The sequence below is a fragment of the Myotis brandtii genome, unplaced genomic scaffold (genome assembly GCF_000412655.1).
Source record: "Myotis brandtii unplaced genomic scaffold, ASM41265v1 scaffold1424, whole genome shotgun sequence".
In the NCBI taxonomy this organism is placed as follows: Eukaryota; Metazoa; Chordata; class Mammalia; order Chiroptera; family Vespertilionidae; genus Myotis; species Myotis brandtii.
This window is the reverse complement of record NW_005355089.1, coordinates 69,697-83,231: the sequence shown is the minus strand read 5'-3', so window position 1 is coordinate 83,231 and position 13,535 is coordinate 69,697. Positions and strand designations below refer to the sequence as shown.

Here is a 13,535-nt window from a genome sequence, read left to right as displayed (position 1 = left end):
TCCCAAAGGCCTTTCCTACTAATACCATCACATTGAGCCTTAGGATTTCAATATACAAAGTTTGGGGAGGGGCACAAACATTCAATTTCTAACATTGTCTTTCTCACTTACCAGCCTAGGGACTTGCTTAAAAATCATATTGTATATCTGATTTATGGTGAGTCAACATAGTGGGTGTTTAAAATTTGGCCTGTTGTTAACCAGACTGAAAAAGTTGAGTTGGAAACCTTGTTGAGTGCTACTTCAGGAATTTGATCATTGAAGGTGTTCTATTAGGTCAACTTAACCTGCTATAGGAAGGGATAGTGTCAGCTAAGCAGGTTAGAGACCAAGCATAACATAAGAGATGAACTATTCAAGTTTTTTGCCTTACTATTTCTCTTGTTGAAGCCTACCATCTGGGTGTGAATTTGGCCAGGCGGACATGCAGAAGCTGGTTCCAAAGGATGAGAAGGCAGGTACGACCCAGGGCGGAAAAAGAGCAGGTAACTCCAAGAAACTAAAATCTCAGCCATTCTTTTAAGTTCTGTCTGTCTTTACAGGTCGGTTGTGAAAGTTTAGTTTAACATTCTAACATCTATAATTCTCAATTTTTTTCCTTTCATTGATTTTTTTAAAATATGTTTTCATTGATTTTTTTTTTTTTTTAGAAAGAAAGGGGAAGGGAGAGGGAGAGAGAAACATCTGTCAGCTGCCACCTACATGCCCCCTATCAGGTAGGGACTGAGCACACAATCCAGGCATGTGACCTGACCAGGAATCCAGCCTGTGACCTTTTGGTGCAAGGGACGATGCTCAACCAACTGAGCCACACCCATCAGGGCCTTTTCATTGATTTTTAATTATTTTAAAATTTAGCTTTTAATCCATTTTTTAATAAAAATATATACACACAGTGTTAAAAATTTAAAGATGTAGTAGAAAGAAGAATCACCCATATTTGTATCACACACAAAAAAACAATATTTGAAAGTGTCTTTTCTAATCTTTTCCCCTGAGGATATATTTTATTAACATAGTTACAGTTGTCTTAGATAGAATATTTTACAGATCTCTTTTCACTTAACACATTAAGTGCCATGTAAAGGTACAATGAATTAATCATTCCCTGTTAAGTTTCTAATGTACTATTTTGAAAAATGAACATCTTTGTGTGTAGTGTTATGCAACTCTAAGATTGATTCCTAGAAATTACCCTATCAAAGGGTTTGGTGGGACTTTAATTTTTGTATTTGCTTGTTTTTCAGAAGCTTAATTTTATAGCTTAAAATGCTAAATAATTTTTAAGTGGCTGTGGAACACTAAAAGCACACTGTCCAATATGGTAGCCTCTAACCATGTGTGACTGTTGAATAATTTAATGTAGCTAGTACAACTAAAAAATTAAATATTTTTCTTACTCCTTCATTCTCCCCCACCTTCCTTCCTGTCTCTCCCTCTCTTTTTTTTCTTTTCTCTTGTTAAGGGGAAGGTATTACGGGTTGAAATGTGTTTCCCCTTCCACCCCCCACAAGCTCCTCAGAATATGACCTTATTTGGAAATAAGGTTGTTTCAGATATAGTTAATTTGAGGTCTTAGGTTGGGTGGAGAAAACTGAATTTTTAACTTTTATTAATTTAAATGTAACAGCTGTTACCCTGTTCACTAGTTGGACGACTTTTAAGTATGTTTGGAACAACTTGGGTATGTAAATCTTTTTTTGTTTCAACTAAATTGTATCAAATATAAACACAGATCAATTATTATGAAGTATAAAATAGATACCTTTTTAAAATATTTAGCATTGAATGTAGAATCTTGAGAATTTACATTTGATTACATGTTGAAAGAACAATTTATTATCTTGGATTAAACAGTATATTAAAAATTATACTTGTTTCTTTTTACATTTTAATCTGCATAGTAGAAAATTTAAGATATATATAACTCACATTATATTTCTAATAAACAGTGCTAATTTAAATAATAGCTTTTATGTTACAGCACAATACAAGTTCCAAATTTCAATAAGCAGAAATGATACACAATTTTCTGACCCTAATGTAACAAACCACTTTAAAATTCATAAAAGCCACTTTTTAGAAAGTTTTTTTTCTCCTATGTTCTGCATCAGGGAGGAAATCCCTTTGATAAACTATTAAGATAATTTTATGTATAAAAACCTACCAGATATGCTTTAAAATTTATTGAAATTACTAAAAGTGTAAATTAATAAAGAAAGACATAACTTATGAGACAAATAAGGACTGATATGACAGTATGGGAGAGGTTACAGAATTAATAAAATATATACACACCTCTGACAAGGTTAATTTTAGAGAAAATGAACCAAACCAACAATTAGAATATCAAAATACATCAAATTTAACTCAAGGAAAAGAACTGAGAACAAAATTAAATTCAATGTCAAAGAATTACCTTCTCTAATCCAGATTTTTTCCCCAGCAGTGTCTTTCACACATTAGACAAAGATGACTCTATTTGCACATAGTTTTTCCAGAAAATTTGGTGGGGTGTTTTATAACGTTTGCCTAAAGCCAATTCTTACATCTAAGAGCGTATACACACACACACACACACACACACACACACACACACACACACACAGAGGCATATCTCACATTTATGTACAAAAATCTTAAATACTAGGGTTTATATTTCTACAATGGTGTAATCTATGATGTCTGCTTTGGGTTTACTAATAAGCTATAGAATTCTAGCAGGGCATGCTCCTTGACAGTATAAGGGCACCATGCACATTGTAGTCTGCCTAAGTGGTACCCCTGGATCATGCAGTGCCTGCAATCAAGCATATCAATCAGTACAGTTTGGGATTTTTTTTGTTTTGTTTTGTTTTTCTTTTCAGATATAGGAAGATTCTTTTTAGGTTTGGGACTCTTCAGAACAAGGAACCAGGTAAATGCTGGTTTACCATGGTCTTACTGATCTTCTCTTATGTCTATAGATGGGGAGCAGGATGCCACAGCTGGAAGTATGGATGCTTCTACCCAAGGCTTGTTGGAAGGCATTGGGCTTGATGGTGACACATTGGCTCCTATGGAGACAGATGAACCTACTACTTCAGACTCTAAGGGCAAATCTAAAATCACACCTGCCATGGCTGCCAGAATTAAGCAAATCAAGCCTTTATTGTCAGGTGAGTGATTCTTTTTTCTACTCCCTTTTCTGGCTTTCAGAGCCTTAACTAGTTCTCAAAAAATTGAGTTGGTATGGCTGGCTGTATTGTTCCCATTAAGGAAGTTTAAAACTTTGGTGGCTCGCCGGGCTGATGTTCCTCAGTGCGTTGGCCCATGCATCAAAGGGTCGCTGGTTCGATCCCTGTCCCTGGTCTGCCCTGGTCAGGGTGCATGTGGGAGGCAACCAATCCATGTGTCTCTCTCACATCAGTGTTTCTCTCTCCCACTCTCCCAATCTGTAAAAATCAATGGAAAAAATATCATCGGGTGAGGATTACAAAGGAAAAAACTTCGGTGGCTCGTTTTTAGGTATACTTTATTGAGTGTCGACTATGTGATAGGCTCTGTATTTATTGTTAGGGATACAAAGATAAGAGAATCACTTCCTAAAAACCCTCTACCTTTTCCCTATCTATAATTCCTTTCCTGCTATTCATTCTTCAACTGTAAATGGCTTCTGCTTCCACCAATTCCATTGAAATGTCTTACCAAGATACCTACAACCTCCTTAATGCTAAGTTTCTTGTATTTGTTTCAGTCCCCTTGTCACTTCCCTACAGCATGATAGTTGACCTACCATCTCCTTCTTGAAATGCTCTATTCTCGACTTTTGTGGTATAAAACTACTGCTTTCCAGTTACCTGTCTTGCTAATCCACCCAGTCTCTTTCTCTGTCCCTTAAACATAGCAAGTGACGTAGTTAATTTATTTGTATTTTAGTAAATTCACTTTGACAACTCTGGAGATCACGTTAACATGATACAAGACCACATTAAAGATGTACACTAATCTGTCTCTACCATTTTTGCCTTTTAATGTAATATCAATGTTTGGAAGATCTGTTTTTTCTGTTCCTCAGTATTTGCCAGTTTCTGCCACCTTAATGTAGAGGAAAGTGAAGGTGTTAACTTTAGACTCTAAGGGCAAATCTGGGAATCGAAGGTCTGTCCCAAAGCAAGCAGAAAACAGCCTTTGGCGTTTCCATTTGCTATCTTAAAACCCTTGAAAGTTCTAATTTTGCTTAATTCTCCTTTTGTTTTAATTTGAAAGTCTACCACTAGCCCAAATTGAAGGAAAATCGACCTAGAGGATGGCTCATGTTGACCTCCCCTATCTTTGTTAGACCTCTTGGACTATGACCTTGGAACATTCTGAGGTTTCTGTGTGGGTCCACCTCATGCTTTTGATGTCAATTTCTTTATGGTTGCTGATCTTGCTGACTACCTTTGAGCCACTTTGGAACAACTGAAGGCGGTGGTGAAAAAGCACAAACTTAAGTTAGGGTGCATTAGATTTTCAGAATCTGGGCATATTCAACCTCTAGCCAGGCAATGCAAGTGTTCCAGTACAGAGAAATATTTTAAGAAAAGCAAGTTAACACAAAAATATAATATGCTTAGACATATCTTCTTTTTCTATGCATTTCCTTTTACATTTGGATTGTACTTCTTTCGTTCAACCATATATACCAGCAATTCTCAACCTTTTTCATCTCATGGCACACATAAACTAATTACTAAAATTCTGCAGCACACCCAAAAATATATTTTTTGCCAATCTGACTTTAAAAATTAGTATAATTTTGATTCATTCACACTGATGGCTATTATTGTGTTGGCTGATGTCACTTTTTTATTTGACAATCTAAGGGAAACGAGGTCAGTGCCCCTGACTAAATAGTCAGGTATTTTATGTTTTAAAAATTTTTGTGACACATGGCATACTGTTTGAAAATTGCTGACATATACCAAAAACATTTCCCAAAAATGAAAACCTGAAATACTTAATCTACCTAACACCTTAAGAAAGCCACTTAGAATTGTTTATGCTTTTCCTAGCTGTCTTTTTCCCTTTGGGGATTATAAGTGACTTCATAACCCAGTAAATCTATTATTTACTTCAGTAGTTCTTATTGCTATGTTACTCTCTGCAAAGTTGGTTTCAATTTATACTTCCTCTAACAGTCTGAATACTTGTTTGACTTTCACAGTTGTTATATATCGAGTGCCAAGACACGTCTCTGTCTCCTGCCTTTAAAAGAGGCATTTATTCCCTATGGAACTTCCCTTTTGGATTATGATGTGTGGAGACAAATCCAGGTGTTTCCTAGGTGTTGGGTATGAGGAAGTGGTCAGTCATAAAAATGTATTAATGGTAATGTGTCTGTTATAAATGAAACTAATTCTGAGAATACTGTCAGCCTTACTCTAACTTTTGGATTCCAGCCTCTTCCAGATTAGGCCGAGCACTTGCTGAGCTGTTTGGACTCCTTGTTAAACTTTGTGTGGGGTCTCCTGTCCGCCAGAGAAGGAGCCATCATGCTGCCAGCACCACCACAGCACCGACACCCGCTGCTCGATCAACAGCCTCTGCCCTCACTAAGCTCCTCACAAAAGGCTTATCTTGGCAGCCTCCACCATATACACCGACTCCCCGCTTCAGGTGAGGTTCTGCTTAAGAGACAGAATCAAATTGACTTGGTGGTCTCTTACTCTAGCTGTGTTATGTAAATACAGTTTAGAGAACCTGTTTTGGTTCTACTTAGTCTAGAATACAGAGATTTTTAAAGCATTTATAATCAAACTGCATTTCAATAACCTTGTATGTCTAGTAGGTAGGAGCCTACTTAGAAACTCAAGAAATTTTAATAAGCAGACTAATCACCCACCTGCATTTCAGTCAGATGAGTGCAATGTTAAATTTTACTCTTGGCTTCTGCATGAATTTCCCATTGTGTTAGTGTCTGCCTCAGAGAATGTTAAATATGTTTTTTCCCTCTTTCAGGCTAACATTCTTCATCTGTTCAGTTGGTTTTACATCCCCAATGCTGTTTGATGAGAGGAAGTATCCCTACCATCTCATGCTGCAGAAATTTCTCTGCTCTGGAGGCCACAATGCTCTTTTTGAGTAAGGATCAACTTTTTAAGCCACCTATCTTGTGACAGTGGGATACATAGAGACACCCATTGGTTGTACCCTTTTACATTTTGGGCACTAGCCATTATTTATTTCCATCTTTCTTGGGAGGTGTAGAATTCAGCCTTTCTGGAGGTGTTTGTAAGGGTCTCTGCTTTTCCTCAATGGTTTTCCAATGTCTGGTACATATTTTTCTAATAGGCTTGTCTTTTTCTGTTGTTTCTCAATATGATCATTTTTCTGCTTCTCAGTCAAAATTTTAAGCTAAGTTTCACTTTTTGTTTATTTTGGCTTTAAAAACTAATGCTAGAAGTGGTAATCATTTTGCAATATATATGTGTATCAAATCATGACATTTTACACCTTAAATTTACATATGTTGTATGTTAATAATATCTCAAAGCTAGAACAAAGACCAAATAAAGGTAAATCTAATAAATGTTGGACAGATTGGAAGCAGTGGCTCCAAGGGGAGGGACATGTAGTGCCAATATAAGGACTGGGAACCTATCAAATGTCCTTTTTACCACTACCCCATCTAAAATACTAATGTTCTCTCTCCTTATTTTCTCTTATTTGAACTTAGAACTTTCAATTGGGCTCTGTCGATGGGTGGCAAAGTTCCTGTTGCTGAAGGATTGGAGCATTCAGACTTACCTGATGGCACAGGAGAATTCCTAGATGCTTGGCTTATGTTGGTGGAGAAGATGGTGAATCCTACCACGGTGCTTGAATCTCCACATTCACTGCCTGCCAAATTGCCTGGAAGTGTCCAGAACTTTCCACAATTCAGTGCCCTCCGTTTCCTTGTGGTAACTCAGAAAGTGAGTATTCAGCATTCTAAAACCAAGAGGAATTTCTCATGCTGACTAGGTAGCTCCTATTCTGATTTGTGCTCCTTGATTAAATAACTTGATTATTGGAGAACCATTAGATTCTACTCCCAGATAGGGCTGCATTACAGAAGAGAATAGGGATCATTTGAGACTTTTCTGTGGTATACACATTTGAACCTTAAACTTCAGATTGATATTTCTAGGTTGCATTAAATGCCCCTTCTCTGTGCTTGCTTAGGCCCCTTCAGTACTGACCTAGGATTTTGTTGTTGGCATGTACTGATTGTGGAAGGACTTTGGCTAATTCCTCAACAGGGCTTTTTGAATTGAAAAAAAAAATGATTTTCACACAGCCTTTCAAATTATTTCTAGGCAGCATTTACTTGCATCAAGAACCTGTGGAACCGGAAACCCCTGAAGGTGTATGGTGGGCGAATGGCAGAGTCCATGCTGGCCATCCTGTGCCACATCCTCCGAGGAGAGCCTGTAATTAGAGAGAGACTGAGCAAAGAGAAGGAGGGGTCTCGAGGAGAAGAGGATACAGGGCAAGAGGAAGGTGGCTCCCGCCGAGATCCTCAAGTCAACCAACAGCAACTGCAACAGGTACTAAATACTGACCTGATACTCCAGGGCCTAGACTTTGCACCTGATAGAATGCAGTGCTTGTGGGTTTTCTAACTTTCCATGCCACTAAGTGCCTGGTCCGGTTAGCCAGGATATAGATTTAGATTTGCTCTTTATCTTACTGTTTGTTTGGTTTTGGTTTTGGTTTTTTTCATCTTTAAATAAACATATAAACCACATTTTGAAAAATGTAAGCTAGAAGCAGTAGTGGGGTGGAGGTTGAGGGGGAAGCACTTATGAACTTGACATTTAAATTTCAAAAGAATATTTAGCATAGTCCTCTGGGCATTTGTATATATGTGTTCTCTTTATGTCCAGAGACCTGTTGCAATATGACTTCTATATATACATGCCATAATTTTTATAATAACTAACAAATGCTCACTTTAAGAAAATTTAGAAATACATCAGCATATTTTAAAAGGGTAGTCATAATGTCACCACACAAGATAATTATTGTGTTCTTTTTTATCATTTGGTTCTATGCCTAATTTTTCTTTCTTTATTTTTATTGTTGAAAGTATTACAACAATCCTCCGTTTTTCCCACATTGCCCCTCTCCACTCAGTTCCCACCCCACCCCAGGCCTTCACCACACTATTGTCTGTGTCCATGGGTTATGCATATAAGTTCTTTAGTTAATCTCTGCCCACCCCCTCCACCCCCTTACCTCTGAGATTCATCAATCTGTGCCATGCTTCCATGCCTCAACTTATTTGTCAGTCGGTTTATTTTGTTCATTACATTCCACATATGAGTGAGGACATGTGATACTTGTCTTTCTCTGATGGGCTTATTTCGCTTAGTATAATACTCTCCGGGAGTATTATACTGCTGTCTCAAAGGGTAAGAGATCCTTCTTTTTTTTCCAGCTGTATTGTATTCCATTGTGTAAATGTACCAAAGCTTTTTATCCACTCATCTACTCATGGGCTCTTGGGCTGTTTCCACGTCTTAGCTATTGTAAATCGCACTGCTATGAACATAGGGGTGCATGCATTCTTTCTCACTGGTGTATTGGGATTCTTAGGATATATTCCTAGAAGTGGGATCACTGGGTCAAATGGCAGTTCCATATTTAATTTTTTGAGGAAGCTTCATACTGTTTTTCACCAGCGTGTACTATGGTTCCCTTTTCTCCACATCCTCACCAGCACTTGTTGGTCGTTGATTTATTGATGGTAGCCAATCTGGCAGGTGTGAGGTGACACCTCATTGTCGTTTTAATTTGCATCTCTCTGGTAATTAGTGACTTTGAGCACTTTTTCATATGTCTCTTGGCCATCTGTATGTCCTCTTTGGAGAAGTGTTTATTTAGGTACTTTGCCCATTTTTTAATTGGATTGTTTGTCTTCCTTTTGTTGAGTTGTATGAGTTCTTTATATATTTTGGAAATTAACCCCTTATCTGATGTATCATTGACAAATACTGTATGTTCTCTCATACAGTGGGTTTTCCTTTGCATTTTGAGGATGTTTCTGTTCTCTGCCTAATTTTACATAGTTACTGTCATATATTATCTAGAATTGTGTTGGTGTCATTAAGAAAATGTTTTTTTTTATGTCTTAGTCATTCTTTTATTGCGGATGTTAATTTTCTTATTTGGTGTTGTAAAGCTGTGGTATATGGTTTCTTTTTGTACATCTCATGATTATTTCCCAGTGATAGAAAACCTAGGTCATTTTTTCGGGCTCTTGTTCTGTTGCTAGTTTGTTTTCTGAAAAGTAGGACCAATTTTTGCTTCTGCTGTTGTGATTGTTGAATTAGAATAATCCTATTAATGATAATAACCATCTAACCCCATTTTCTTAGGGGAATCATCTGCCCCATTGTGCAGCTCTAATGCTCGAAAGCACCAAATAGACAGGTCCATCTGTGTTACCTATCTTAGCTTATAAATATTCTCAGTTCCCGTGAACTTAGAAAAACCTGTTTACTTCTTGAAAGGGTTTCTTTCTTTTTAAAATGCGTTTGGTTTTCTCTTTTACTGTGGTTCTGAGGTCCTACATTCTTTTTGTAGCTCATGGACATGGGCTTCACAAGGGAACATGCCATGGAGGCCTTGTTGAACACCAGCACCATGGAGCAGGCCACAGAGTACCTTCTAACCCACCCTCCCCCAATCATGGGAGGAGTTGTTCGGGTGAGTTGGCCCAGGGGCTCTAATCTTGTAGGACACTGGTTTGGCTGCTGATGTGCTTTTCTCCTCTCCTGCTTTCGTCACTGGTCTTCCCTTATATAAACTACTTCTCATTTGCAGACTTCTTCGTGCCAATATTTTCTTTTCCTAATAACTCTTCTAGCTCTAGAAGTTCCCTATCTCCCAGGCATGCAAATTACTGGACTTCGTTTGCAGAAGAACTCTTAAATCCTCCACAGTCAGAAAGCCATGGAAGAGGCTCTCTTTTCTGACATGCAGAATAGGTGGCACGTGGCACATTAAAGCTCCCTTCCTGTACTTAATTTCATTGTGATTTTCCCTCTCTGTTCTTACAGCTACCAGGTAAGTCTAGTTCGGTTTTACTCTAGAAAGCAGCATTCGGAGCCCCTTCTCTAAAGCTTGAGCACAGATGTCTGGTTCCTTATGAAATGGGGTATATATAGTTGCTGCATATTCTGTTGTTGCTCTGTAGGATCTGAGCATGTCCGAAGAGGATCAGATGATGAGAGCTATTGCCATGTCTCTGGGACAGGATATCCCAATGGATCAAAGGGCGGAGTCACCTGAGGTAACTAGAATACAAGGCATCCAAAAGGGCCTGACACATTAATCTTAGTATTTCTTTGAACATTCTGCTACGAGTACAAAGTAATTGGTAGAATTAAAGTCTAAAGAAAGACATGGAAGTATTCATTTATCCCAACCTTTTCTTCACTGATCTACATTGTATTGACCTAAAGCTTTAAGTGGGGCAGATGAAGCATTTCTCTTTATTGTCAAATCAAATAAGATACCCCAAATGTACTTGGTTGTATCCATAGGTCAAACTTGGGTGTCTATTTTTAGATAAAAGTTGGTTGCTTCTGTTTGCTATACTGACAGAGAATGCAGGACAATGTATATAAATGATTTTGTAGGACGTAATGTAGGTTTCTGTGAATAAATTGGCAATGTTTTAGTGGTTGGAGGTGTCCTATGCTTTCCTTGTCTTGCCTTAGCCTTTGTGGCTGCCCTCATACTTGTTGCCCCATAATAATGAACATATCGCTTGAGGAAAAGGTTGAGGGTATTCATATGATAAGGCAAATACGTTCTTAGAGTCTTCCTCGTCTTTGTTCCTCCAACTCTTCCATATGCCATCACTCTTCCTTCCCTGCCTCCAGGAAGTTGCTTGCCGGAAAGAGGAGGAGGAAAGGAAAGCTCGTGAAAAGCAGGAAGAGGAAGAGGCTAAATGTCTAGAGAAATTCCAGGATGCTGATCCATTGGAGCAAGATGAGCTCCACACTTTCACAGATACCATGTTGCCTGGTTGCTTCCACCTTCTTGATGAGCTGCCAGACACAGTGTACCGGGTGTGTGATCTCATTATGACAGCAATAAAACGTAATGGAGCAGACTATCGGGACATGATTCTGAAGCAAGTAGTCAATCAGGTAAGCTCTCAAGGGGCCAAAAGACAGGATTTTATAAGGTGGTTTTCCTGCCATCTGTCAAAACCTAATTTCTTTAAAAGATTAATATTTTTGCAATTTACCCAATGTGGATGTGGTATTCTCTCTGAATTCTCTAGATCTGGTAATTGGCTCTTTCTTGAAATTGTTCCTACAAAAAGTAAATTAACTACTTCACAAAAATGTCTTTGAAAGGAAAATAAAAAGCTTTCTGTTTCTAGGCATTTCTTCTTAGATTCATCTTAACTGTTTAAACTGTGTCTCATTTCTGAGCCAAGTTAGGCCCCCTGAACTAACAGTGAATAAATGTTTTTTCCTCTCCCCTCCTATGCAACAACCACTTGACAAATGAGTCCCCATCCTGATGAATAGTTGTGACTTGTTGTTTGTCTTTCTTGAGCAGTATTTTTCCTCATTATGAAATTAATATATGCTAATTGTTAGAAGTAGGATACGAAATAAATTCTCTAAATCCCCACACAAATAGATAACCAGTTAACATATTGGTTGTATTTTCTTTACTATTTTTGTATTTAAATCATTGCAATTTTGTTTTATATTTTTTAAGTTGAAAAATAAAGGGAGAAATCAAAAAGTGATGTATGTAATCAAAACTTTGGTATATGGAATCATCACAAAAGTAAAAGACAAACTGAATAAACCATTTTTTCACAAGAGATGACCAGGGTTTAGTTACCTTTAATCTATATCAAGAGCATATAGAAATGATTTTAAGAAAACTAAACCCTTAATACAAAAGGACAATTATATAAATTCATTACAAGAAATTTAACATGCGGCCTGGGCAGGTTTCGCTCAGTGGTTGAGCCTAAACCCTTGAACCAGGAGGTCATGGTTGGATTTCTGGTCAGGGCATATGCTCGTGTTGCAGGCTTGATCCCCAGTAGGGGGCATGCAGGAGACAGCCAATCTATTCTCTCTCATCATTGGTGTTTTTAGCTCTCTCTGTCTCCCTTTCTATCTCAAAACAGTGGGAACAATATCCTTAGGAAAGGATTGGCAAAAAAACAAAAACAAAAAATAAAAATACCTAGCATTTAAAAAGAAAGAAATTTAACTTGCAAACTAAAGCAAGACCAAGTTTTTTTTTTTAACATTTTGGGTTTTTGTTTTTAATTCTGGGGCAGAATATTGTGAAAGATTACTGATGGGAGTATAGGTTGGCATAATCTTTGTTGGGTTGACTATATGCATCAGAAATTTTTAGAATACTCATTTCCTTTAATTTAGGATTTAGGCTTCTTGTAATTTAGCCCAAGAAAATAATCTTTAGAGATTGTCCTATAGTAGCACACATCTTCTTTTAATACAGACATGATATCTCAATAGTATATACATAATTATTTATCCACCCTCTTTTGGCGAATGTGTTGAGAGTGGAGTATGAGTACAGGGTTGAGAATGTTTTGACAAACCTTATCAAACTCTTATTTACAGTTATCTGACGTGGCCACTCCTCTTTTCTAGGTGTGGGAAGCTGCTGATGTATTGATCAAAGCTGCTCTTCCCCTGACAACAAGCGACACAAAAACTGTGTCAGAATGGATCAGTCAGATGGCCACCCTGCCCCAGGCATCCAATTTGGCTACTAGAATTTTGCTTTTAACCCTGCTTTTTGAGGTAAGATTTAGATCTTTTAGTCCCTCTGTTTCATTCATCAGAGAATTAATTGAACACCTATTATTTGAGACATTGAAGAAGGTAGAAAGAAATCTAAGGCATGATCTCTGCCTTTCATGAGCCTGCAGTTTCTTATAGGCTATAATGCACATAATTAAATACAAAATACAGCATTTGGTACATGAATGTCAGTGAGTTCAGGGAGGGTACACTTCCGGATAATGAGAGGCTTCTCAGAACAAGTGTTCATTAGTTGAATTGAGTCTTAGAGGATTTGGGGGGGTAGTCATTAAAAGAGGTATTTAGAATTACTATTGTAGTTCTGTTGTGGAATACTTTTGGTCTCTGAGGAAACCTGTAAGTGGCAGCCAAAGCAGGGTAGTTGGTGAAAATTGGATAATGGGCATCAGGTAGAATCTGACTCTTCTTTTGTACCTGGTCAGTCAGCAGGTTTTTTGAGAGAAAAGAGTATTTTGGCCAAGACATGTTCTTCTTCCAACCAACATAGGAATTAGTAGGCAATTGATTTTGAACAAATGACTCTTCATTTGTCATCATGTTTCATAGTAAACCCTGAACTTAATGGAGTAAATACTTTCAAGCAACCTAGGAGAAAAGTTTCAGTGTATGTGTCAAACTATAGTCTTGGGGCTTTCCCTTTTAGTGGAAGTGGCAGTTCTTATTATAGCACTAGAGGCAGTGCACGGG

At 37.7% G+C, this 13,535-nt stretch overlaps 1 protein-coding gene across 13 annotated transcripts in view; it reads left to right on the top strand.

The window, feature by feature from the left end:
- Positions 1-13,535, top strand: part of HUWE1 (HECT, UBA and WWE domain containing 1, E3 ubiquitin protein ligase) — a 147,966-nt gene that overhangs the window by 84,451 nt on the left and 49,980 nt on the right. For 11 of the 13 annotated variants that reach the window (XM_014535313.1, XM_014535311.1, XM_014535310.1 and 8 more), the window contains 10 exons: positions 391-485; positions 2,967-3,158; positions 5,424-5,640; positions 5,983-6,105; positions 6,701-6,938; positions 7,323-7,553; positions 9,595-9,717; positions 10,208-10,303; positions 10,899-11,168; positions 12,675-12,827. In XM_014535313.1, the coding sequence (XP_014390799.1) occupies positions 391-485; positions 2,967-3,158; positions 5,424-5,640; positions 5,983-6,105; positions 6,701-6,938; positions 7,323-7,553; positions 9,595-9,717; positions 10,208-10,303; positions 10,899-11,168; positions 12,675-12,827 (1,738 nt within the window). The remainder of the gene's footprint in view (positions 1-390; positions 486-2,966; positions 3,159-5,423; positions 5,641-5,982; positions 6,106-6,700; positions 6,939-7,322; positions 7,554-9,594; positions 9,718-10,207; positions 10,304-10,898; positions 11,169-12,674; positions 12,828-13,535) is intronic. The other 2 variants (XM_014535321.1, XM_014535314.1) reach the window with 1 other exon arrangement.